Source organism: Chlamydotis macqueenii, chromosome 12 (assembly GCF_036417535.1).
Source record: "Chlamydotis macqueenii isolate bChlMac1 chromosome 12, bChlMac1.mat, whole genome shotgun sequence".
NCBI lineage: Eukaryota > Metazoa > Chordata > Aves > Otidiformes > Otididae > Chlamydotis > Chlamydotis macqueenii.
In genome coordinates, this window is record NC_141567.1 from 2909352 (window position 1) to 2936178 (window position 26827).

General features: G+C 46.0%; 1 protein-coding gene across 7 annotated transcripts; it reads left to right on the forward strand.

The window, feature by feature from the left end:
• Positions 1–148: 148 nt before the first annotated feature.
• DPP8 (dipeptidyl peptidase 8) lies at positions 149–24220 on the forward strand. 7 transcript variants are annotated; one of them, XM_086757092.1, is made up of 20 exons: positions 149–255; positions 3773–4042; positions 5505–5617; positions 6574–6747; positions 7429–7597; positions 8809–8919; positions 9291–9419; positions 11380–11441; positions 12475–12575; positions 13691–13868; positions 14895–15054; positions 16502–16581; positions 17084–17236; positions 17864–17999; positions 18591–18736; positions 19157–19303; positions 20058–20210; positions 22293–22435; positions 23150–23261; positions 23865–24220. In XM_086757092.1, the coding sequence occupies exons 2-20, from the start codon at positions 3784–3786 to the stop codon at positions 23985–23987; spliced, it is 2649 nt and encodes an 882-aa protein (XP_086613218.1). In that variant the 5' UTR covers positions 149–255; positions 3773–3783; the 3' UTR covers positions 23988–24220. The 7 variants fall into 7 exon arrangements, with proteins under 7 accessions (XP_086613218.1, XP_086613216.1, XP_086613219.1 ...); XM_086757090.1 differs by having other exon boundaries at positions 250–414; XM_086757093.1 differs by lacking the exon at positions 149–255 and adding an exon at positions 328–397.
• The last annotated feature ends 2607 nt before the right edge of the window (positions 24221–26827 follow it).

Consider the following 26827-nt stretch of genomic DNA (forward strand, 5'->3'; position numbering starts at 1 on the left):
CCGAGGCGGCAAAGCTACCGCGCGCCTGCGCGCCTGCGCACAACGCCGCCCTCCCCGGGACCGGCGACACCTACTGCGCCTGCGCACACCGCCCACCGCCTTGGCGGGCGTGGGGAGGGTTTTACTGCGCCTGCGCGCAGCGGGGAGAGGGGTGGTGATGGCCGCCGCCGTGGTTGGGCGTGGGCCGCTGCGCTCCTCCCTTCCTCGGGTCAGGCCGGGTCCCGCCGCGTCCCGGAGCTCCTCCTGTCGGCCCAGGTGCGGTCTGGTGCATCCCTCCGCTGTCTCCTTCGGCCTCTCGGGGCGTTGTGCGTTCCCTGCGGGCCATGCGCGGCCTCCCCCGTGCCCCCAGGCCGCCGTGCGGGGCCCAGAGGTGTTGGCCGCTGTGGCGGTGACCCCGGTGAGAGAGCACGTCAGGTATTTTAACAGAACTGTGGCGCCTTTCGGGCACTGTTGGCTTTCGGCCCCCCTTGGCGGCTTTCTGCCGTGTGGGACGGCCAGTCCCTCAAGCGTGCCCTGCTGCTGCTCGGACCTGCAGGGGTTTGCCTTGGTGTTGACCCTCATCTTCCTCCCTCCATGGCACAGGTCTTCACTGAGGGGCAGCCTCCTGCAAGGGCATGGAGAGCTTCTGGAGCTGTCTTAGCTGTAGCCAAGGGTGGCTGATAAAAATTTAGAAAATATCATGTCTTTTCTAGCCTGCCCTGTCACGCACATGCCCCAACCTGTTTAAAGTCTTATATTGTAATTACATGTCTCGAGACTTGGCTGTTAATAAGGCTGAAAAGAGGAGAGCATTGATTCTGGTGATACTTTGAAAAGGCTGCTCCTTGCTGCCTCAGCGGCTCATGCAAGGGCACCTCGCCCACGGCCTTCCACATTGCGCTGGCAAAGTCCGTCCTCTGCTCCGCCACAGCCTGGGGCGACCTCTCCCTCCCAGCTCCGGGGCGCTTTCTCACGCTCCCGCAGAGGATTTTCTGTGCAGATCTCCGCGTCGCGTCGGTAAGAGCCACCGGCTCCGTGTCTCAGCCTGCCTCTGAGCGGAGCGTTTCCAACCTCTGCCAGCCCCTGGGGCTGCAAACCCGCTGCGGAGGGACGGGTGAGCCGCAGCAGTAGTAGCCAGGCTGCTCTGTTTCGTAACACAAATCTGATGTACGCTTTAGGGGCCAACAACCCCTGGGCAGCGCACGGGACACGGCACCGAGCAGCCGGTGTGGAAAAAACAGCCGTGAGCTCTGTGTGTGACCTGGGGCTTCTACTTGCATGTACATTTAGTAGGGGGCACCTGCAGCAATTTTTTTTTTGTTTTTCCTGGTTTAGAGTGGCTCAGAAAAGGTTTTGCTTTACAAAGAGTGGCTCTGCTTTGCAAAGGGAAATTTAAATGTGTAGAAACATTTGTCTGAGGGCTCACTGCACTGCCTTGAACATGGGTTATTAGCAGCTGGGAATTATTTTTTTTGCTGTGGGAAGCGTGTCAGGATGTAAGCGCTAGCTTTTTGGGGGGAAAAAAGCCAGTTTTTGAACTGAAGGATCCTCGCTCGTGGAGGTTTGCACGACCTCACCCTCGTGCGTAGGGTAGTGTGTGTGTGTGTGTGTGTGTCCCGGGTCCCCCTGCACGGGACAACGTGCTCGTCCCGGTGCACGGGGGGGCGTTGCACGCCCCTGCCCTTCGCTCCCCGCAGCCTGGTCCTCCCGGCCGGCAGGCGGCGCCCTCGCCTGTACTCTCAGCGGCGTGGCTGGCGCCGCTTCCTCCCCGCCTGCAGGGGGCGCTGCCCCCGCTCGGCGCGGCCCGGCGGCCGCTCCTGGCGGAAGCGGAAGCGGCCCGGCGGGGCGGCCCGGCAGCGTTGCCGCCGCGGAGCGCCGTGAGTACCGGGAGAGGGGAGAACGCTCCTGGGGTCCGGGGTTCTGGGCCTCCCGGGAGCGGGGCCGCCGCCTCCTCCGTCCTCGAGGGAGCTGCTGGCAGCCTGTGAGGTGGGAGGGGGGGGGGTTTGCCCCGGGCCTGGTTTTCCGCCCCCGGCCAGGCCTGCCCGCTGGCCCCGGCGGCGGACGGCCCCTCCTGGGGTCTGCCCGCTTCCTCCGACCTCGGCGGGAAGCGCAGGCCCGTCCTGTTCCCCCCGCCGGGGCCCGACCTGCCCCTCCGGCGCACCCTGCGGATACGAGACGTGCTGGAGTGCTGGAGGGTCCGCTGAGCTGGTGTGAAGGATGGAGCGGTCTCTTTGTTGGGTGCGGGAAGGTGGAAATAAAATGCTTCACGTGGCAGAAGGTGGCTGCGGTAGAGATCCAGGCAGACCCTCGCGTTACCCTGAGCTAACCTTGCCGGGTGGCAGCGTTCTTGTTTGCTTCTTACAGTCTGCTGCTCTTCGTTTTTTCTCTCTTCTCTTGCAAGGGAAGTGTTAGAAATGGATCGGGTTAAGACATGCCAGCATCCGAGTGTAGATGGGGAAAGGAGATTTTTCTTCGTTGGATTTTTGCAAATTAGATGAGAGCTTTCTGATTCGGGTTTGAAGTCTCATTCTCAGTTTCTGACGCTGTCTGAGCAGAGCGCTGGTTTGTGTATGGGTTTGGACTCTCCTTCCAGTTTTACAGGGCTGTTTAAGTCCTGCCATCTTTTTGTGTTGTAATAGCTTGGACAAAATAAAGACTTGTGTTTGTCTGGTCAAAGGTGGAAGCAAGCTTTTAATCCAGACTTGCCCTGCTTTGCTTTTAGCAGTTTGTGTTGAAATGAGTTTGGTCCAAGGTGTAGGTTGTCTCTTTTTCATTTCTCTGTGATGAGATACCGCACTCAGCTGCTGTGTAGAGCCGCAGGAGAGCCAGTCTGTGAGGGAGCTTTGCCTTGGGTAGCTGTGCTGCACAAGCCTGTGCCTTGAGACTCCGTGGCCCTTTAGTGCCTGTTTGCTCAATGGCAATGCTTTGTTTCGTCTGTATTTGTGTTTTTGTTAGGTCCTAGCAGTGTGCAGAACAGTTGTGCAGCGTTTCCGTTCTATGTATGGAAAAAAATCCTCTTTTTTGAGGAATGGCAATCCTTACGCCTTGGTCTCTCTGGTAATGAATCACAGCTCAGGAGTTTATAGCTTGGATCCTTTTGGAGCTGCCTTCGGGTCTGAGATTTGTAGTGGAAAGACTCAGTTTCCTCTTGTCAGACATCTGGGCTGTTTATTCCACCTCAGATCTGCTTTGTAAAGCACAGCTGCCTGCAGGGAGAGATATCCGCTAAATTAACAACCTGCTCATGAGGATAAGACTCGTGCTGCAGATAAATCTATTTGGAAAATCCTTTTTTTCACTGTGTCCCCTTTCGTCTGATATCTCCTGACTCTTCCGGAAGAGTCTTATCCGTACAGTATTTGTAATTATATCCTTGACGTGACATATAGTGATGGTTGTTGCTAGACCCTTCTGAGCTTTGTTTGAAAGGAGACACAAATAAACCCAAGAAATTATAGGAAAATAGTGGGAACAAGGGCACATAGTTGTGTAGGCCCATTGTGGACGGCCTGGTGGATCCAAATTGAGGGGGAGGACGGCAAAGGCAAACAACAATAAATATGTGTGTCTCTGTGAAGTCCTTAGGCCCATTCTGAAAGCCTGAGTGACGGCAGCCTGTTTTCCAGAGCAGAAATCTCTTTCCTAGTCCTTTTAATTCTGCTGTTTTTCTTTCGCCCGTGAACTGGTGATTTTCTTGTCGCGCTTTTGCTGTGGTGCGTTTTAGGAGTGTAAAGTGAATGTTTGCTGGCCTGCTGGAAGGCAGTGCTGAACCTCTGCTATTCTGTTCTTCCAGAAACATGCAACATGGCAGCAGCCATGGAAACTGAACAGCCGGGCCTTGAAATCTTTGAAACTGTGGGGCGTGAGGAGCAGGTCCAGAGAGAGGAGCAGCCAAACCTGGAACCTTTCTATGTAGAGAGACGTTCCTGGAGCCAGCTTCGGAAACTGCTTACAGATACGCGGAAGTATCATGGGTACTTGATGGCAAAAGCCCCTCACGACTTCACATTTGTGAAGAAAAATGATCCAGAAGGACCTCATTCCGATAGGATCTACTATCTGGGTAAGCTTCCTGCGGCAGCCTGTGCCTTGACTGAACAGTCACTGCAGAGGCTGTTCAAGTTTGATGCTTCTTGAGAGCTGGATGTTTCTGGGAGTTAAATCGGAATGAATTTCAGGCTGGATTGACTGGTGTGATCATAATGTCTCGTTAAAACTTACAGTGTCATCTCCCACAGAAATCCTGTGGTTGGAGGTGACCTGTTAGGCCTGTTGGAGCTGGAAAAGAACTGTGAAATGTCCTTTGGGGCATGGTCCCTAGCTGGGAGGACAGGTTAAGTCTGTTTGGTCTATTTTCTCTCACTCCAAGTACAATATCCCCTCTCCAAAAGCTATGTCAGTTTGATCTCCTTTCTCTTAATTAAAACTAGTGGGTAGAACCTTTTTCTCTTTCAAAGTTTCCTTCCAAAACGAAGATTATAAATGGAATTTTGAAAGTCCTTTGTGCCTCAGCTACAGAGGGAGTAGGTTTTCCAGGGATTCTGGAGGGAATGAATAGCAGTCTAGAGCTGGGGGCAGTAAGCGTTTTTCTCAACATTTTTGGCCTTGATAATGAGAAACTTAATGTAATTTATTGTTCTTGGCCTCGGTGCCTCTCTTCTGCATTGTTTCACTAATTAGTGTTCACTTGATATATCTGCATTTCTAAATTGCAGCTGTGCTCGAAGTGATTTGGCACTGTGAGTGATACCGTGAGCAACCTTCTGGGTGGCTTTTTGGAGCAGGCCTTGTGGTAGAGGAATTATTTGGTCAAAAGCTGCACTAGCTGAACCCAAGTCCACGAAAAACTGTGGAGGGAGAAGCAATGGCTGGAGCAAAGGCCTGGGAGCTGGAACCGCGTTCTAGCCCCACTGCTTGCTGCTCAGGCTAGTTGCTCATGCTCTCATTTGTGATTCGCAGAGTCTTTGCGTGTGCTCTGCAGTGACATAGTCAGAAAGGTGCTGATCTGTCTCTTCTTCCCCTTTTTAGAGGATGGGGGTCGCAATCCTTGAATGGTGCTGAGCTCAAGCACGTTGAGGCTCCCTCTGGGCTCTGGTCACCGTGTGCCTTGGCAGAAGCTTTCGGAAATCTGAATAGGGAGAGGAGCAGGAAAGGGACGTTCAGACCTTCAGTAGGATGCATTATCTTCGAAACATGAGCTGTATCATGCCGTGTTGCAGTCAGGGGAATTAGCATTGATTTTAAAAGCTTAAAAAATAAAATAGCCCCCAGCCTTCAAGAAGACACGGATACACTTTAGGCAGCGTGGGGTAAGCCTGGGTGTATTTCCTTGTTCTCTGCCTTCTCCGTGACTTGCATTTCTGTGGAGCAGGGAATTCCCAGAGCGAGGCTGCAGTGCAGAGACTGTCAGTGCTTTCTCTGGTAGAAAGGGCCTGCAAAAGTGTTCCTGGGCATTCTTTCAGAATGTTTGGATTATTCACATAAAGCTAATACACTTTTTTTTCCCCTCTTCACTTTCACAATAGCAATGTCTGGGGAGAACAGGGAGAACACACTCTTCTACTCTGAAATCCCCAAAACCATAAACAAAGCTGCCGTCCTGTTGCTTTCCTGGAAGCCTCTTTTGGATCTTTTTCCGGTGGGTCCTGATTTCTTTCTTGTTTCTTGGCAGCGTAGGAAGTAGACAGGCTTTGGGGTTGCACCTATAAGCCATTGTTAAAATTTGTTTATTGTCTTAAATGTTTTAAGATTCTCCTTGTACTTGGCTAACTCTGCAGCCATCTCAGAAACAAGCAGAGCTTTCTCATCAGTGTTTGGAGTTATAGCCTTTGTGCGTCAAAAAACTGTGTGTGCTGGATGATTCCTCCTTTGCCGGCAGAGATTGCAAGTGCTAATTTGCATCAGATTCTCTGCTGTGAGATCCTGGGGATTGCTGAAGGAGCCTGCAGTCTCCAGTAATCCCTCTCTTGCCGGGGAAAGGGATGAGTCCCGCTGCGGATCAGTCCGTGGCTCCCTGACTCATGCTGGAGCAGAGGATCCCTGTCCTGCTCACTGGGACCTGTGTCCCATTTTCACCTCTGCGCGTAGCAAGCCCGCACCAGTCCCACCCCATGCGCCGTGGCGGGTTGGAGGAGGTGGGACAAACCCCATGTGGAATTGGGTGTGCTTTTTCCCTTGTTATTTCCTGAGGCTGTCAGCCAGACATAAAATTCGTGCTGTGCTTTCCTCCCACCAGACCAGTCACTGTGCATCTTTGCAAAAGTTAGCAGAAACTCTCCTACTCGTTCTAGAAATGACAGATCTTCAGTCTGATCTCTCTTATACCAGTGTATATTGGAAATAACGCCGGCCTTGCAGTGGGAGAAGCGGCTGTCAGGTTTACAGTTGTGTAGGATCCCCTCGTGACCTGCACCTCCAAGCGCTGATTGCAGAGGCACAAGCAGGAGTGGGCTTCTGGCCGCCAGCAGGATTCTGGAGGAGGAGGGTGTCTGCGCAGCCATCTGCTCCTAGAAGCTTGGCGTGCAGAGGCGCTCTGAAAGTATAGCAGGACACGCAGAGCAGAGGTGTTGATTGTGCTTCCCTGCCCGTATTCAGGCCGTCCTGGACTATGGGATGTACTCTCGTGAAGAGGAGTTGCTACGGGAGAGGAAGCGAATTGGCACCGTTGGGATCGCCTCTTATGATTACCACCGAGAAAGCGGCACCTTTCTGTTTCAGGCTGGAAGTGGAATTTATCACGTAAAAGATGGAGGCCCTCATGGATTCACTGTGAGTTTACTCATCTCTCCTGGTTTCTGCAGTACTACTTTCTTTGACTTGGAGCGAAAACAGAGAGAGAAAAAAAAAGTCACATCAGAGGCAGCTTTTGTTCCCAAGCTGTGGTTTGGAGGTCACTGTTCAGCAGTCAGTGCTGGATGTGTTACAGGTTTGGCTGTAACTTGCAGAACAAGCAGCCTTTACTGTGCTGGTGCTAAAGCTGCACTACAAAACTGGAGTAATTTCTTCTTATAATAAGAAATGCCTGATGTCTCTCTAACCCCACTGTCAGAGGGAGTTTACTGTACCCTGAGTTGCTTTTGGAGGACAAGAGTGTATGTTCTGCCAGCCCCTTTTTATGGCGCTGTTTGTAAGAGCGTGCCAGGCTTCTCTAAGCAATTTGTCGTCTGATTTGTGGCTAATGCTCAGGACTGGTGAAAGAGGTCCTGGTGGGATCTGTGCAACTGTGGTAGAAGCACAACTTTCCCTGTAAAATATCTACATTTTTTCTGTGTTTAGAATTGATACATTTATCTGTTGTAAATGTCAGTGTCATAGAATCAGGGAACAGTTTGGGTTGAAAGAGACCTTTAGCGACCTTCTGATGATCCAGTGTAGTTTCTGTAAGTGTCCACGTGTCATCATTGTTTACTGTGCTTTTTTTTTTTTTTTTTTTTTTATTCTTTCAAACAGCAACAACCTTTGAGACCCATTCTGGTAGAGACCAGTTGTCCAAATATCCGGATGGATCCCAAGCTTTGTCCAGCTGATCCAAATTGGATTGCATTTATCCATAGCAATGACATCTGGATATCCAATATAGAAACCAGAGAAGAAAGGAGGCTAACATTTGTGCACAATGGTAATGCATCCTGAGTTAAAATTTCTGCACCTCCTCTGCACTTGTTCTTGCTAGACTGAATTAAGCAATAGCCCTAGGGGTTCTTCTGAAATCTTGGGGAATGGACGCTGTTTATTCCACCTTGTTTGTCACGTTCTATGTGTTTCTGCCAGTGCAGGTATTGTGGGGTGATGCTTTTCCCTGCACTGTGGAATCTGGCAAAGTGAGTTATTTGTTGAGTACATATGGAAGGGCTCTTCACCTGAAACACAGCACATTCTTTTTAACTGCAAAGTCTTTTTTGTGTGGAGGAGCTGTGGGCGGAATAGAGCTGGAGGAAAGTTTCTGTCAGTGAAATCAGGCTGCAGGCCTTTTAGAAGCTGTACTGTAAACAGCTTCTGAGTAGCACTGTGGCTTCTGCTGGCCCCTCACACTCAGTAACTTAGGTCCTTGCTTCTTACCCTCTGCAACTCTATTTTAGACATGCATCCTGGAGGAAGGGAAATGGGAAACTGTGGATTAAACACTTAAAAAAATGATTGTGTTTTGTATTTAAATCATATTTTGTATTTAAACTATATCATTTAAATTTTAGTTAAATTAACATTTCTGACACTTTAAATAAGCTAAAGCATTATTATAAATATTAAAATATTATGTAAGTACATTAAAAATAAACTGTAGCAATGACAGTGCAATGACAGCTGATAATTATTTAGGGAGTGCTGCTAAGTTACCTCCAGGGTAACAGGAAAAATATTGAAGCCCTATGGATATGTCATGTTAAGATGTTATGTAAGTCTGTTACTTTTGATTTGTACCGTGAATGAAACACTGATGCTTTCACTTTTCTGAGTGTTGCTATTTTCAGTTTCACTTGGGGTTTTTTATTGTTTTATTTTCTTACAAGTTGTAAATCCTAGTTCAGTGAGCTCAGGTACAGTGAACATTTCCTTTCTTTGAAAGTACATAGAAAAGTTAGAAACTAATTCAGTAGGAGTAAGAACGGAGGATTGCTTTCCTTTCCTAAAAGAAGCTGCCATGTCAGAGAGGATTACATCCTCCCTAAATAAGTCAACAAAACAGGGTGGAAGCAGAAAAAAAAATGCTGAGAAGTAAGAGTTATTATTGTGTAGTTGTTCCCAGGGAGTGAACTTGGGCCATGTTTGGGATAATGCAGAACTGGTTTGATTCTGCAGTAGATCATGAACTCTTTTGTGTCTTTTTTTTAGAACTGGCCAATGTGGAAGAGGATCCAAAATCTGCTGGCGTGGCTACTTTTGTGCTGCAGGAGGAATTTGACAGATACACTGGCTACTGGTGGAGCCCAAAGGCACAGCCAAGTAAGTGTGGTGGATCCAGTGGGTGTGACAGGCACAAGTAGTGGCCCCCTACTGTGCTGTCCAGTGCAGAGTTATTTTTTTTTCTTGTCTTTATGCCAGATAGGAACCTTATACCCGTAACTCCTTTTGATTTGTCTGCAGTGGTGGGCATGTTACAGTGGCCTTGTGAGCACTGTTACTGGGAGAAGAGATTCTCCTTCTCACAACAGTGGTAGGAGTCGTGAGTGTTTTGCTTAATGAAACATGAATCACGGACTTTGTTGGATTTTTCTTCATCCTTCCAACCTGCTTGTGCTCCTGAGAGAATATTGATGCCTACAATAACTGTTAATGAGAGCTATTCTGACCAGGAAATATTAATTCATTTACAGCGTTGAATGGGGGTAAAGTTCTTCGAATTCTTTATGAAGAAAATGATGAGTCAGAGGTGGAAATTATTCATGTCACATCACCCATGCTGGAGACAAGAAGAACAGATTCCTTCCGGTACCCTAAAACGGGTGAGACCCCGATACCTTGTATCTCTGTTTCTGGGAGACACATTTTATTGCATGTGCCTGACAGCAGTGACTCTCCTAGCCTAGAGCAGGGGGTTGTTGGAGAGGTGTTGAGTAGTCTTTGAATTGCTGTCCAGGTGGTGGAAATGTGTTTGGGGAAGGTGCTTCTGTGGAGGTTAGATTAGTCACTGGTGACTGTGCTGAGATTCCAGCCATGTGGTTACTGAGAGCTCCGAGTCTGGGTGTCTCAAGAGTTGGCAGAAACCCTATCTGATTGTCACTATTTTGGAGCTGCTGTCTCAGGTCACGGCGAATCTGAGTTGTTGAGGAGCTGATTCTCATTACAGCCCTGTGTCTCTGAGGGAATAGCTGCAGAAATGGCCTTTTGATTTTGCAGGAGGGTTTCTGTTTAGCTGCTGGCAGTGCCCTGGTAGTTCAAGTTCTGAAGGACTCTGGTCTCCGTGACTGCTCTTGGACTTTGAACAACAAACTCGGCATGCTAACAGCCTACCAAGAAAACCTCCTGTTGTCGTATTTTCAAACAGTAAATTATCTGGAGGCTTCAGCAGTAAAGGGGTGAGGACAGGCTTGAAGCACATTAAGTGGAGTTCCATTGGGAGCAGGGAAGTGGGACTTAAGCAGACCTGCTGAGGGCTGATTCGCTGTCAGGTGCATGGGGCAAGCTTGGACTGTTTAACTCTTGCCCTTCTGAGGTTTCCTTGCTGTTAAAGCAGGGCATGTTGCTCAAAGATAAGCGGTTCACTCTCCTCGCTCCCAAAATCTTCATTTTTTGGAGAAATATCTTCTGTTTGGCTGATCTTCCCAAGCTGCAGAATTCGTTTCAGATTTTGCAGAATCCTTGATCCACTGGCAAAAGTTTCTGCTTATTTATCCTGATTTACTACTTGTTTTAAGGAGTAGGAAAGGCTCAGTGTTAGCCTGGGAAGTGAAGGATGACTGCTTGTGTTTTTTCATCAGTTGTGTACACCCAGATTTCTGAGGGTGCTCTATTCAGTATTAAGTCTCAGCAGCTTAGGAAAATGAGCCAACTGTAGCCTAAATGCTTTAAAACAAACAAAAAAAAAATCTAGGTTTTGATCTCTAGGCCTCAGTTTCCAGTCTGAGCTGCAGAGGCAATAGCCCTTTTCTGTGGGTTGTTACGAGGGCAAGGCTTGGGGTAGTGTGTTACCAGGGAGAAGATAAGTACTTCAGTAGGCCAGCACTGTGGCCCAAGGCAAGTTGTTTCACCTCAGTGCATGAGTTTTTGTGTATAAACCGGGTTGGTGAAGTGGGAGTACTTCCTACTTCACAGCAGCGCTGAGAGTATTCAGAGTACATGGAATCTGCCACATGTTCACTTCTTGTGGATCAGCTGGCAATAGCTTTACCCTTTACTGTCTGTCTTTTCTTGCTGTGGAGCAGGCCCCAGCATTTGGCCCTGCAGGTGCTGTACAGCAGCATAAGTTGCTGCGTTGTGCAGGCGTTGTGTAAAAAGTGAACTTCAGATTTTCAGTGTTCAACACAAATATGTAGCTTTATTATTTTAACTTCACTAGTCATGGCTATAGGTTAAGTGTTCAGTTTTCACAGATGCTTTTTAGCACTGGATCACTCTCTGTGTACCACCTTGAGAATAATAGCCAGACAGTAAACCAAAGTTTGCTTTGCTATCCTGATCGCTCCTGAGCTTTCACTTAAAACAAGTACATGCATCCTTTGACTGTGGGAGAGGAGACTGCCTGTGACAGTAGCGTGAGTCTTTACATCCACTGAATCTGCCTCATGTTTGCAGTTTCTTGCCTGGTTCTGTGCTCACGCATGCGAGTAGGCTATTTGATCAAAGAGCATTCTGCTGTTTGCCTTTTCCAGTTTTGTATGAATAACACCACAATGATGCACAGTTCAACTCTGTCCTCTTGAGAGCCAGCAATCGGTGCTTGACTGTTAACATCTGTTTTTATAGGTACAGCAAATCCAAAGGTCACTTTCAAGATATCTGAAGTGACAATCAATGCGGAAGGCAGAGTAAGTTCTATGTTGTGCTTGTATTCCAAATAAGTACAATTTCTGTGATTCTTTTTTGGTAAAATTCGTTTTCCAGTTCAGTACAAATAAACTTTCTTGGTTGTCGTAGCTTGATGGCTTCTCTGGAGGCAGTGCACTTGTTCTTACGCAGATACCTGGTGTCTGTGTGTGCAGCAGTATTTCTCAAGGCTGTGCTTCCCTTCCCAACCACTGCTTTATGAAACAGCTGCAGAGTAGAATATTTTAGGTGTGGATGGTTAGACCTTCTTATGTGAAGGATCTCTTGGTGGCTGCAGAAAATTTGATTGCAAAGAGACTATGTCGCCTTACAAAAGCATGAACATATGAAAAGAGATGAACTTTGCTTTCCACTGGGATTTTTTTAACAGATGCAGAAATTTCCATAGCCCAGTCTAAGATCTTCGGACAGTTGGAAAATTAATCTTCCCAAACAGATACAGTCACTGCTATACATTACTGGGATTCTGTCTACTCTTGAGATGCTTCAACCATCAACAGTCATCTGCTGGGATAGCGATGCTGATGTCAGCCAGCAAAGGCAGGGAAAGCTGTCACAACCCTTGGGGTACCACTGTGACTTGTTCCCAGTCCTGGCAGGGACAGACTGCAGAATTGCGTGTCATGATTTAGAACCATGTTGATGATTGGGTGTCATGCAGGTTGTTCAACATCTACCGATGAAAACACCTTACAGAATAGCTCGGTACAAATCACCTCCCCTTTACATGGGGAAGCTGAGTGTTCAAGTGACTTGTCCGAGATGAGTGATGGATTTGTGAGCAGCATCCAGAGTTCTCCAGCCCCAGCCCTGCCTGTGCCGGTAGTGTGCAGCTCTCCTCCTGTTCTGGTGTCTGGCTTCAGATGGGGTTGAATCCCCTGTGTTGCAAAGGCTGAACAATCTAAGTTGCATGAGCTGCACAGACGAAGTCTTCTGTGTCCAGACTCTCATCGTGCATGAAAACTGGTTGTGGGGGTTCATCTCAGTGTCACTGAATTGCTGCTTTGTCAACAGATTGCAGGTGTTGTGGATAAAGAGCTAGTTCAGCCGTTCGAGATCCTCTTTGAAGGAGTAGAGTACATTGCTAGAGCTGGGTGGACGCCAGAAGGAAAATAGTGCGTATGTTAATCCTGTTTCTGCTTAGAGGGTTTGGGGCAATACAGTTAGAAGCAGAATGTAGTGGTCCCTGTCTTCTTCAAGCTTAAGCCTGCTTTCATTTTTACATTTCTACAAACTTATTTGTGCAAAGGGGACAATTTTTCCAAAACCAAAGCAGAGTTCTCCTTGTCTCTTTCTGGGGCACCTGGCCCTACTGCTTTGGTATTGGGCACTCACCACCTTTGATGTATGTGTCCTCGCAGCATCCCTGTGAGAGAGAGTGCAGTGCTATTGTCCCCATTTTACAGATGGGGACCTGAAGCCCAGAGAGGCTAAGTGACTTGCCACGGTCACACAGGAAGTCTGTGGCTGAGGAGAGAAATGAGCCCAGGTCCCCCAGGCCCTAGGCTAGCACCCTAACCACTGGACCGTCCTTGCTGACCAGACTTACTGATCAGAAAACCGGCTGTAAGTGCTACTTACATTTGCATGTCATTTTTAACCCTGTAGATGATGTAGTACAGTGTTTCTAACTCACCAGAAGCTTCTCCAGAATTGCACTTCTCCAGTTATTGAATCTAAAGATGGCTGTTACCTTTTAAATTTTTTTTCTCCAAAATGTGGAAGAAATACAGGAACACATTTGCTACATTATCTTGCTTTTTGCGGGGTTATTGTTAGAGCTACATGTAAAGTCATCAGAAGTATGGCAGGATCTGCTGCCAGACCATTTAGGTACCAGTACTATTCTCTGCCAGGTGTAGATTTATTTTACAGTATTTTCACAAGTATCCTGAAATTTCAATTGAAATTTTTCTGCTTCATTGTTCCCTCTGATTTTTCTCTTCTCTTTCTCCCCTAAAGCACAATTCAAATCTGGGAGAATAAAATTAAACTTTTGAACCGGCAGTGCTTATGCAATATTGAAATGAAGTGAAATAGGTTCTTGTGTTATGGAAGAGATTTGTTGATGTGGGTGAAAATTTACATGTGGCTTTGTGCTTAATCTGAAATTGAACATTCTTGACTTCCTCAAAATGCCTAGTGCTAATTGAGCGTGTGTCGAGATTTTCAGACCTGTCTAATACTCATGGCTGCATGTTATTTTCTCTAATATCTGTTTCCTCCACAGCATCTGGTCCATCTTACTGGATCGCTCCCAAACACGACTTCAGATAGTCTTGATCCCTCCTGCATTATTCATCCCCATGGAAGATGATGCAATGGAAAGGCAGAAACTTATCGATGCTGTACCAGATTCTGTTACACCTTTTGTTATTTATGAAGAAACAACAGACATCTGGATAAATGTGAGGATTTGAATTTCAGCCTTCTCTGACAGTTTGTTGTTCAAGACCCAATTTGTAGCACTTGAGCAACGTTGGTGTTACCGTGCTGCCTAGGAGAACATTCCCATTGTGCAAGTTCTGTGCATATTCTGTGCTTCCTGCTGTAAAGAGCTCACAGTATGTAGAGAACAGAGAGATTTGGGATGTGAAAGCAGAGCTGGTTTGCTTGAGGCTACACAGTGGTCAGATAGAAGTAGGAGCAGAGCCCAGGGCTCTGGCATTCCAGGGCATCCCCTTGCCCACAGTGTTATCCACAGACACCCTCCTGCTTCTCGGTGCAGTTGTTCATCAGCAGCAGTGCCAGCAGATGAACTATTTTTAAGCCAGCAAAGATGCATCCAGATGATACTGGGTGAACAAGTCCCGAGAGTCTGCTAACAGTCACTAAAACCCCTCTTAAATACATATGGTCTGGTGAAATAGATTTGTGCGTAATGTTCTCAGGGATGTGCCCTAGGGCCTGTGCTGTGAGACTGGACACCGGTGTGCTAGGCTAATGCTGTAACAGTGAGTGCTGTTCACACTTCTGCAAATAAAGATGGATGTCTCTAAAGTGACGTCCTGCTGGAGGTGTGCCAGGGTGCAGTGAGGCCTGGGAACATCAGTCACTGACAGGTAGTTGGATCTTTCAGCAGAGAGCATTTGCACCAAGCCTTCCAGTGAACGATCTCTCTACAGCGAGTACTCTCTATGATTCCAGGTTTTCTCCTTAGTAGTATGCATGGTTTCAGGGTGGTGCAGTGAGTTGTCCTTTCTCCATTGTTTTTACTGGCTAGAGTGATTTTTAACTGGCAGCTCGTACTGTACAGATAAATGCTCCCAAGTCCTTCAAAAGATTGTTCCTTCAAGCAGGGGACGGCATCTTCGTGAGCAGGAAGATGCAGCCTGCTACTGTAAACTGTGTTGAGCAGTAAGAGGAACTTATTATGTGTGATTTCAGTGCCAGAGTCCTGCTAATAACAATGATCCACTGCTCTGTCTTCATAGATCCATGATATCTTTTATGTTTTCCCTCAAACCCATGAAGATGAGATAGAATTCATTTTTGCCTCTGAGTGTAAAACGGGGTTCCGGCACCTATACAAAATCGTCTCGGTTTTGAAGGAGAGCAAGTATAAACGGTCATGTGGAGGCCTCCCTGCTCCAAGTAAGTTAAATTATTATTTTGCTTTAATTGGGCATTTGCTGCTCACTAGTGAGGAAATAAATGTCCTTCCAGGTGGCAGGAATTATTGTCTTATTGGAAACTCCTGCTGTTGTCCAAAAAAGCACTTCACTGTGCAGTCATTCCTCTTGAAATTGTGCAGGGGTTATCCTGTATTCAGCATGTCTTAGTTTTAACCCTGATTCTTCCTCATGGACTAGAGAGACAAGCTTAAAAAAAAAAAGTCAGATGGGAAACAAGCTCCCCATGATACTGTGAAATGCACTTAGTTGGCCTTTCCAGTCAATGTTGGGACTGTGTGCTGCCTTTGCCAGAGCTTAATCGTTATAGCAATAACGTGACTACTTCTGATGTGCAGGGTCTAGCGTATCTAACAAATGCAGATGGGTTTAGAACTTGATTTTGCAAGAAAAACCAACGTAGTCCCTGTCAGCCTTTACAAGTAGATTGTAGCAGACAGCCTAACAAGCAGCATGGTTTGAAGATGCTGTAAAAAGGTCTGTAGAGGGCCTCCCTGTCTGAGTGAGCCCACATGTTAGTCCCTTTAAAATGAACATGTGTGCTTGGCAGCAAAACCTATTCAGAGAATTCCTCTCTGCTCTTAAAAACAATCACGGTATTGGTGTATAGACAGAGATGTTAGTAGGAGAAAATTACTGTCAGCTGTTGCAAATGGAAACGCAGGAAGAGTCCTCTCAGGCACAAAAATTCAAGGACCATGTGGTTCTGAGCTGCAGTCAAAGTTTGGTCTTGCTCAGATGCATGATATGGTTGTGTGCAAAGCTCCTGGAGTGGTTTTTCCACAGCATATTCTTTAATTTACAGTTTCATGCTGTGATACTTAATTTACTTGGTGTGTGTTGAAGGCACTTACTGAGCTCTGTATGCACAAAAAATACACTTAATTTTACTACAGGTCCTGGTTTCGTGCAACTGTTGTGGTTTTTTTTTTTCCAGATAGTATTATATCCTGAGTTGATTAAATTTCTTTGAATGCATCCGATTTCTTTTTCTTGCTGAATCTCCCTTATTCTAAGGGAGGTTAAACCATCTTAGAAAAGCAGTTATTCCCTACCCTGTTGCAAAATTCCCCATTTTTTGACACCCGAGGTTCCCTTTGCACACCCATTTTTCAGCACAAAACTTGTATTTCTGTGCAAGTGACAAAATGCTACAAAAAAGGCACGCAGGCTGTCCAGACCTCAGGTTCAATCCTATGAACCCTTTAACATACATTTCACAGAATGTTAGATGGTACTAGCCCTGACATTTGTCTGAGGAGCTGGCAGTGGTGTGGGTCTTCTGCAAAAGCAGGTTACTTTGGGTTCAGTCTTGTAAAAAAGCTTGGAAGGAACAAGTATTATTGTCACTGTGTGCTTTGTAAAATGTAAAAGTGTAAGGTCTGAATTTGTATGTTGATTATTTGCAGGTGACTTCAAGTGCCCCATTAAAGAGGAGATAGCGATTACCAGTGGAGAATGGGAAGTGCTTGGCAGACATGGATCAAATGTAAGTCTCTGCTCTTGCTGCATGAATATCCTGCAAGCAACATACAGCATTTTTTACAGTGAGGATGATGGGACACTGGCCCAGGTTGCCCAGAGAGGTGGTAGATGCCCCATTCCTGGAAACATTCAAGGCCAGGTTGGACTGGGCTCTGGGCAGCCTGAGCTGGTTGGAGATGTCCCTGTTCCTTGCAGGGGGCTGGACTGGGTGGGCTTTAAAGGTCCCTTCCCACCCAAACCATTCTGTGATTCAGTTTAGCATAGCAAACAATAGGGGAGACCGGGAAAGGACCTGCATGAGAGAGCTGAGCAACAAGGTGTGAAGTGCAAATCACAACTGACAGAGTTCTGGACAGTATTAACAGTTATTTAGCGTATTCCTTGCAGATTTTTGGGCTATAATTCAGCTTTATGGAAGTGGGGCAGGGGGGGAGACTTGGAGGTGGTAGAACTGGGTATTGTTTTGGCAAGAAACAATATTGAGGGATGTGTTTTGGTTTTGACAGATCTATGTTGATGAAGCCAAAAAACTGGTGTACTTTCAAGGCACAAAAGACTCACCTTTAGAGCATCACTTGTACGTTGTTAACTACGAGAATCCTGGAGAAGTGAAGCGGCTTACGGAACGTGGTTACTCTCACGCCTGCTGTGTCAGCCAGGTACCTGTTTGCCTGTAAGGCCCTGTATAGGCAGGGCTGGCTGGATGTGCTGTGACTTATCGCCAGTCCTGTCCTTCATCAATCAGCAGACAAGGCTGTATTTTAATATGACAAAAATAGATCTTACACTGTGTTGCGTGCTCCTATATGTTGTACAGTGAGTGCATAAACCCACTCTGGAAACCACATTTGAGCTCCCAGTTCAGTTGCACTTCAGCTGACTTCAGGCAAAAGCAGCCAGGATGAATTGTTTGAAACTGAGTCTGTCTCTTTTTGCCTGAAGTGGGCTATAGAGCGATCACCAGAGGAGATGAGCCTGTGGCAGCATTGGGTGGGATTCCAGAGGCATCTGCGGCAGCAGCCTTTTCAGCTGGGAATGCTTTACCCAGAAGAGGATGTGTGTCAAGATCCTCATGCCACTGTTGGTTTTGCAGACTTTGACTGTCTGAGTCTTGCTAAGGACTGTAGCTTCTCAGAGTCTGTCTGCTGTGATCAAAAGAGCCCAGACTTCCTCGTTTAATTTGGTCCACAAACATCATCTGAAAAATCTAAATGCAGAAAAAAGTGATCACTTTTTCTTGTGCCTCTGCACTGAGGAGTTCAAGATAATGTTCTTTTTCTCCCTAGGATTGTGACATGTTCATCAGCAAGTACAGTAATCAGAAGAACCCACACTGTGTGTCGCTTTACCGCCTGACAGGACCTGAAGATGATGCAGCTCATAGGACAAAGGAATTCTGGGCTACCATTTTAGATTCAGCAGGTAACAGCATGGATAAGGAACTGGAAGAGGACAATCAGGATGACAGAATGAAAGATACCCCAGCATATGCTGCTTTGAGACTTGCTGTTGTGGGTGATTGACTTGTCTTTGAAACTCATGCTTGTATAAGGAGTTCTTGGAAGCACCTGAGTGACATTTCCAGCTGAGTAATGAATGGGTATAAACTGGCCATGAAGGAATTTAGAGTGGAAATTACTAAGCTTCTGCTGCCAGAGCTAGTAGAAACTGTAGAAAGCCAGTTTTACTATCAGGAGAGGGGTTTAATTTTCATTAATGCAGTGAGTCCTAAGTGGGGTTAGGAAGGGTTGGGATACCTGTAATGTCTATGTCAGGGGAGAAGAGTTACTACTGTTCAGAGGAGAGCAGGGCTGGGAATGTAATAGGGCTGAGAAAGCTCTCCTATGGCTGGGGCATTCCCAGTCTCTGCCTGGTTCCAGCAAAGTCCACTGGAAAGCATGAGCCAGCTCCATTGGGATTGCAGCGAGACTGGTGATGGGGCTGGGCTGGAGCAGAGCTGCGTTATTCATCCATTCCCTGTTAAACCAGAGTCTCTGTTCCCTCCCATGACAGGCCCTCTTCCTGATTACATACCCCCAGAAGTGTTCTCCTTCGAGAGCTCCACAGGGTTTACGCTGTATGGGATGATGTACAAACCTCACAATCTCCAGCCTGGAAAGAAGTACCCCACTGTCCTCTTCATCTATGGAGGGCCTCAGGTGAGTGCGGCATGGTGGTGAGCAGTGGGGTGGGCTGGCCTGGATCACTCCACCGCTCTCCCATATGAACAGTTCCTGGAGTGAGACTTGGCGAAGGGATTTTCTCCTGGGAAAGAACAGAGGGAGTGGAGAGCAGAGCTGGAGGCTAGGGGTTGGGTTGTGCTGCCAGCAAGTGCCCCTCTTGCTCTATACCCATTGGTGCTGCAGCGGAGCTCAATTCAGCTCTTCTTATCTGTGACACAGAATGGCTTGTTAACGGGGGAAGAGTTTGTTTCACAGCAGATCACAAGCAGGGAGAGAGAATCCCGCAGCAGGGAGTAGGGATCTTGAGGTAAATATAAATAAAATCTGAAATTGGATGAAGAGGTGACCTCTGGATTCCGTTACATATGTGGCTGTGTCATTGCTGTTCTCTTCCAGGTACAGCTAGTGAACAATCGGTTTAAAGGAATCAAGTATTTCCGTTTGAACACTTTGGCCTCTTTAGGCTACGTTGTTGTTGTCATTGACAACAGGGGGTCCTGCCACCGAGGGCTGAAGTTTGAAGGAGCCTTTAAGTACAAAATGGTAAGTGGAGCTCTGAGTCTGACTGTTTTCAGCCAGAGATAGATTGGAGTCCCAGCATTATCTGAGCTGAAGCACTGATTTGGCGCAGACGCCCAGCACAGGCCGTGTGACACTGCCTAGGTTTGGGGAGAGGAACTGCGTATAGCTGAGCAATGTGCATTTGAGGGAGGAAAGAGACTCGGTGTGGGAAAGATACAATGTCACCGTTGGAAGTTGCAAACCAACTCCAGCTTGACAGGCATAATGAAAGGTGGTTCATACTGACTCCCACCAGAAATGCTTTGCTGCTCACACAGAGCAGGGTAGTTTCACTCACAGTGTGGGTTACTGTTCCTGCGTCAGGCCAGAGAGGGTGAGTGTATTTGGCGATGTGTACAGGCAGGGAGGGCTCTTCTGGCTTTGCTGTGTAGCTCTCTCTGTTGGGAATGGTGTGTTCAAGCTCAGAGCTAGAATACAGCCTTGCTTTTGTAACAGCAAAAAGCTAAAACACTGAAAAAATCTTACTTGTCCCCGAGCAAGGAGAAAAACAAAGAAAGAGATAGTTAAAAGATGAGTCAGCAAGTGTTTATTGTCTTATGAGAGAAAGGGGTCATCTTTCCATAAGACACTTCCTAGCACAGTGAAGTGCTGGTGTGCAGTTGGGTGCTGCACAAACAGAAGCAGCAAAGGTCTGAAGGTGGTTACATCTGGAAATTCTGAGAATGTAACTTTTGTCTGTAACTGACAAAACTTACCTTATTCTCTTCTTACACAGGGACAAATAGAAATTGATGACCAGGTGGAAGGGCTGCAGTATTTAGCATCCCAGTATGACTTCATCGATTTGGATCGTGTTGGCATTCATGGCTGGTCCTACGGAGGCTACCTCTCTCTGATGGCTTTAATGCAGAGGTCAGATATCTTCAGGGTATGTTCATACATTGACTACTTATTCTGGTGGTGCAGATGGAATTTTTCCCTTAATCGTGTAACCTCCCACGGGTGTTCACAGCACAAAGACATTTGAACTTGCTCTAGACAAGTGAGGTCACAGTGCTCTGGCTGTTTTCTTCAGAACTCTTCCATTTGGGTGAGTTCAGAGGAAAGTTGCTTTCTAGCACACATCTCCTCCACAGTATATCTAATTAGGCTTCCAGGCTGTGGTTATTTTTTTGATACTTCACAGGCAACGGATCTAAAAATTCACTCTTTAAAGCTAGTGCGTGCCAGCAAGCCAGAGTACGCTTTAAAACCAGCATTCAATGGGTGTTGCAAGAGCAATAAGTTACTGTGTGACCTTGGGTTGTCTCCTCAGTTCTCTCCACTTGTGTGTCTGCGTGGGGAGGAGCATCAGGATGACATGTTCTTCCTCTGTAAGCCTGAGGTCACTGTTAGGCTCTGAGAGCTGTGTGGGACTGGTGTTTGTGTTCAATCTGTACTGGTACAGCTATAGGACTTGTCTTTTCTGAAGCGATGATACCAGTACAGCCCCAATAATTAGTACTAGCAGAGATGTCTCAAATCAGAAAATTGTGTTTGTGCTGCGCTTTCCTACCTCTCCACAGAAATTTGCAGCTTTTCTTCCTGGGATAATGCAGTGCTTTTATTTGAGTGTAAGAGCATAGTGTGACTGCACCATCACTGTGCTTGCTTCCTCTAGCTCCAAATGAGCCAAACATAATCTTGACCTGGTGTGAAGGTGCAGTGTTGTCCATGAGGCTTCCTGCATCAATGAGAGCAGGGTGCTTTTGGGCAGAATATGCTTGCCATCCGAGAAGCCTGGCATGTAAGAGGAGTGTGGGACTGTTCAGGTAGGCTAGTTTTACTGGAATATCTGCGAGTCTCTTCTCGTGAGCTGGGGTGAGGAGGAACAACTGTTCACTCCATTCAGCTGAGATATTCCTTCTCTGGAACTGTGTAAGAACTTTAAATGGTTGGACTGTTGAGCTTACCTGAGCTGTGCTGGTATAGCTATACCTGTGCTTGAAGGTACCTTATATAGTCCCAGCTGTTGCCTGCTTTGTGTCAGCTGAGCTCTTTGGGCTGTGAACCAACTAAGGGAAATGATGCTGCTGAAAAACACCACCTCCTGCTCTTCCTCCTCCCCTCTTTCCTGCCCTGAGAGAACAGGGGTTTTTTTGCAGACTGATCTATTCCCAGATCAAACTGCCCGTGCTGCTTCGTAGCAGTGTGTTCTGAAGCAGCCAGGAGGGCAACCTGGAGATGGGGAGAGGTACCGAAAAGAGGATCTTGTGATTATGTGACTTTAGACCACTATAGTAAATGGCCAGACTGCTCCTGGGCATGTCTTGGAAGCAGAGATGTGGTAAGAGCTGGATGTTGCTCTTGGGATGTGTTTTGTTCTTTGTGGCTGCCCTTGCTTTGTCGAAATCCATCCGGAATATTCCTGGGAGATTTAATAACTACTTGTCTCAAGTCCTTAAGAATTGCTATATTTTTACTTTTAAGAATACCTGCTTTGCAAAGGGTTTTTTGGTGGGTTTGTTTTTTGGTTTTTTTTCCTCGTTGGTCTTTTTTTCACAAGCCTCTACAAACTGGAGGTAGCTATGCAAGGTAGTTTGAGTCCTAAAGAGCTATCGATCCCTGTTTCTGTTAGACATTCAAATGATGTTTCTGTTAAACATTCAAATGAACAAAGGTTTTGCAACCCACAAGCAGAGCACTCTGCATTTTGGACAAAATCCACTTCCCTCAGCAGGTGTTGCAGGTGACATGTTTAGTGTTGCTTCTGATTTGTCTGGAGGATTTTCCCCGTTTTCCCAGCTGCCTTGTTTTCGGTACATGTGGGTGTAGCTAAACTGTGCTGATACCTATGAACTGTGGGAGGGAGGGTGAGGATTGCTTTTCTTTTTCCACTGCAGGCTGTGGATTGTAAACTTATCAGTGTGTTTTGGGCAATTAGAGTTGCAGTGGGATGGAGCTGGGGGAGGGAGGGAGGGACTGTGCTGGCATTCCCTTCCCAGTGCTGAGATCCCTGTTGAACTTGCAGGTGGCCATTGCTGGAGCACCCGTCACGCTGTGGATTTTCTATGACACTGGTTACACCGAGCGTTACATGGGCCACCCGGATCACAACGAGCAGGGGTATTACCTGGGTTCGGTGGCCATACAAGCTGAGAAGTTTCCTTCTGAGTAAGTTTGGTTCTTGCTTTTGCCTTCTACTTTTCCGATCAGGAAAGATCAAGCCGCATGGACGCATTTTTGTCTCTCTGTTCTTGGCAACTGAATCTTGGAATCACAAATGCTAGTATTAAATAATAATTAAAAAAAAAAAATAAAGACTCAAACCCAACACTAAGAAACGTGCATAATTACAGGCCATTCCATGTAATCCCTTTTATCCTAGCTGTAATTAAAGATTATCTTTTATGTCTAAAGAAATGACAAACATATCTTCACTTATATGATTAGCACATTAAAGCCACATTAAGCTACACAAAAACTAGTTGATCCAGGATGCTTTTTGCACGCTCTAAGGCTGTTGCAGCACAGAGTTGTCTGCAGAGCAGGCTGAGGCCATGGGCTTTTTCGCAAAGAGCAGAAAACCAGCAATGATTCTGAGCAAGTGTTAAGCCATTGTATTGTCCAAGCTAGGAAATACTTCTGAGAATAAAGATGATGTAACAGGTAAAAGGTCTGACCATGATGTGCGTATGCAGGAAGAACTTTTAGAGGAGGAAAGAATAGGTTTGGGAGACTCGTGCATGCAGAGCAATTTACAGTAGTGAAGTCTTCAATGCAAATTTTTTTTTTTTTGAGTGTTTTTGATGGAATGTTTGTGGACTGTGACCTGACTGGCAAGTTTTGGGATGCTGTCTAGAAACGCTTGTCTCTTGCTTTTCTCAGACCAAACCGTTTGCTGCTGCTACACGGATTCTTGGATGAGAATGTTCACTTTGCACACACTAGTATTTTGCTCAGCTTTTTAGTGAGAGCTGGGAAACCGTATGACTTACAGGTAAGGCCAGAACCAGAATGTAAAGGCAATGTGTCTGTCTTTGAGGAGTCCAGAATTGGAACTTATAACGTGACCGTGCTGGGAGCTTGGAATTCTAGGATAAAGCTGTAGTATTTGAGGCTAACTTTTTTTTAAAGGAAGATTTTACGAGTAAACAAAAAAAACCCACTAGGCAAATGAGCAGTTAAGAGCAGTTAAGGCTGCTCCCAAGGAGATCTGCTGTCTGGAGGCAGTACAGCAGTGTTTGTGCGCTGTGGAACAGGGTTATGCATTTAATTAAACCCTGCTGGTTCTGTGCAGATGTAGCCCAGGTATCTCGCACCGTGCTGCATAGCTGCAAGCATACTGGTTTATGTGATGGCTCTGGACAGGATCTGCCTCTGTTGGGCCCGGCTGACCACCTCCAGCACAGCGCTGGCTGGATTAGAGGGTGCAGTGGGTTGTCTCCACGTTCAGGTGATGGAGGATGGGGTGTATTAGCGCGATCACAGAGTTAGCGCGGGGAGCTTACTTGAACATCGTGAATGTGGCTCTGGGGACCGGTTTAAATGTTGGTGGCCACAACTCTTCTGAATACTCATGACTTTTTTTTTATATTTTTAGATCTACCCTCAGGAGAGACACAGTATAAGGGTGCCGGAGTCAGGAGAGCACTATGAACTCCATCTGCTGTATTACCTGCAGGAGAATCTGGGCTCTCGCATTGCTGCCCTGAAGGCAATGTAACTGACCTCTGCAGAACTCTGCTCTGCTGGCTGCTTTACCGAAGGAGGAGATGTAGGAAGCTAGAGAAAATAGGATGGAACATTGCATTTTGGTGCCTGCCACACGTACACACACACACACGGAGACACTTTTTAAAAAGTAAACTTGGTGCCATACAGGAAATTAAAGTACGGTGACCTAATTACTTTAAAGCTTAAGATGTAAATAAAATCGAATGGCTGTGGTATAATGCAGTACCATGGGTGTTCTCTTGGGGGAGGAGCTGAAACTGAAAATGATATACTTCTGCAGCACCAGATCTTCACTTTTTAAAAGCATTATGACATAATTGATGTATTTTTACCCTGTGTTCATTGGTATCTTATTACATAATAGTGGATGATTTACTCACTACACAGCAAGAGTTTACCTGGATCGTTACAACTTGTATTACATTTTAAATGCTATCATATAGCTTTTATGCTTCATGGAAGGGATGTGTCTCACTCCTTAGAAGCTGGTCACAAGTTAGGCACATCACCTATCTAGGTTATTTTTTTAAGAAGACAGACTTTTAAGCTGCCTCCTAAAAGAATTGAAATTTTGGATTCAGTTCAGTTGATGCTAGGTTCTTTTCAAAGATTTCTTCTCTTCCCAGGATAAATAATTTTTTTTTTTTTTTTTTTTTTTCCTTTCAGCAGCTTGAGATCCTATCTTGATTGTACTTGATTTCAGTGGGGAAGTGAAATTATATTTTACTGTGATATGGGCATAGCAATCTTTTATTCTGAGCTGCAAAGTAACTAAAGTCAAAGAGCTGAAACTCTGTCAATTTTAAAACAAGCTTAAAAGTGCAGCCCATTTCTCATTGACATTTTTTCCTGATGTTCATTCTGGAGCTGTTTTGCAATACTCTTTTCTTACTGTCACATCAGCATGACGCAGGTATATTCATCCTGTTACAATTTTAAAAGTCAGTACTCTAATTCAAAGATCTGCTGAGGGTTTGAGGAGAGACCTTACGAACACTACACGCAAGGCAATATGAACTGTTTCATTTAATTTCTGGTTTTATTTGAGAGATTATTTCCCGGGCTCATACCCTGTTCCTGGTCCTTTCTAGCACTGCTCTGTAGCATGGTTATGATGCCGTATTTGAGAAACCCCCGTCTGTGCAGCTTAAGGTACCCCCGCTAAGCCTAGAGGATATGCGATCCCCGTTGTGTTTTTGCTAGTGAGCTTTTAACTAAGCAGCAGGCTTGGCTAAAAAGCATCACAAGTGTGTGAAGTCACTTTTAACTTCCAACAGGTCGTTTAAGATAGAAATCCATAGCAAAATGATTCTCTTTAATCCAGGAAATTCTCCCCTTGGGGCTTGCTTCTGAAACTCCTATAAGTTTTAATGGTTTTCTTAGAAACCTAAGAACTTCCTTTTCTTTCTGTTTTGGTGCTAGAGAGAAGCAGCGCATGGTTTTCTTTTCATCTTCTGAAAATCTGGAATCACTCTCAGCGTTTACGCTCCACGTGTTGTAACCTTGTATTTTCCTCGCTTTTGTACTGTTTGGCTTGATCCTGAAACTCCGGGATTTAACACAATCTGGCTGTATTGTATCAAACGGCATCGTTTTTCAGTTAGACTGCTGGGCATCTGCACCAACGTTATTGGAGCTGGTGCAGTTACACGGTTGTAAAATCTGTGTGTGAGAATGGGATCTGGTTTTTGGGTTACACAAAAAATAGCCAAAGCAAACAGGCGTGCAGTAAACGCAGATTTCCTCCGAGGTGCGGGTGTTTGGCTTGGGCTGGTTTCTGATTTTCAGATCACAGCGATTATAAGTGAATCAGTTAAAATACCATTAGCGGGTCAATAACAGGCTTACAGTTTTATTTTGGGAAGGGCATGGCAAGGAAGGAGCCCAGCTCCTGTAATGTCTTCTCTTAGTAGTTAATTGTGACTGAGGGAACGCAGCATCCCTGTGGAGCGTGCTACAGTCAGTACTGAGAGACGGGGAAGCGTGCTGATGCGTTTGACCTAGAAGACCACGACAGTGAGTAGAGACGAGTATAAGCTGTTAGTGTGGAATTCCATTGTGTTCCTTACGTGTGTATGCTGTATTATAAATACATATATCTATATCTGTTCATATATATATATGTATAAAATTACACGTGGATAGTATCACCTTTTCCAAGGTTGTTTATATTTTGTTCAGTATTAAATTAACTTGCTTTTTGGGGTGGTTTTGTTCTTTTTCTAGAGGTGATTACTCTTGAATGTAAATGTGTATGATTTTTAAGACAAAATTGATCCTTTTGTTTAAAAAAACAACAAAAATGGCCTTCATCAAACAGTGCTTTTTTGGGAACTGAAGAACTAAAAGTTATGCAAGTAAACCAGACCAGGTTTTGATTTAGCACAGGATGTGATTGTAAGTGCTGACATACATCTTTCCAATAACTCATCCTTTCATTGTTTTAAATATATATATCAAAAAGCTATTAAAGTACAACATACTGTAAGTACTTTATTTTGCAACATAAATTATGTATTTCTTTCTTTCCTACAATTTTTTTTTCTTTTTATAGTAGTTAAGCACTTTAAGACCCCATGCTCTCTTATCCTGTGGAGGTGCTGGGAGAATTTATCATCAGAGTTTTGTAGTTCTTGCAAAAGATGCCTGCTTGTGGGTGAAGGCGTGAGAGATGCCTTATATGAGATCTGATCCAGCAGCCAACGACTAAATTCCCAGTGACGCAGGAAGAGGGGCGAAGCCTATTGCAACTCAGACTGCAGAGGTAGGAAGGTGTTGGCGCTGAGGGCTGTTGCATCAGTTTTTTGGGGGGTGTAGTAGTCCTGCACC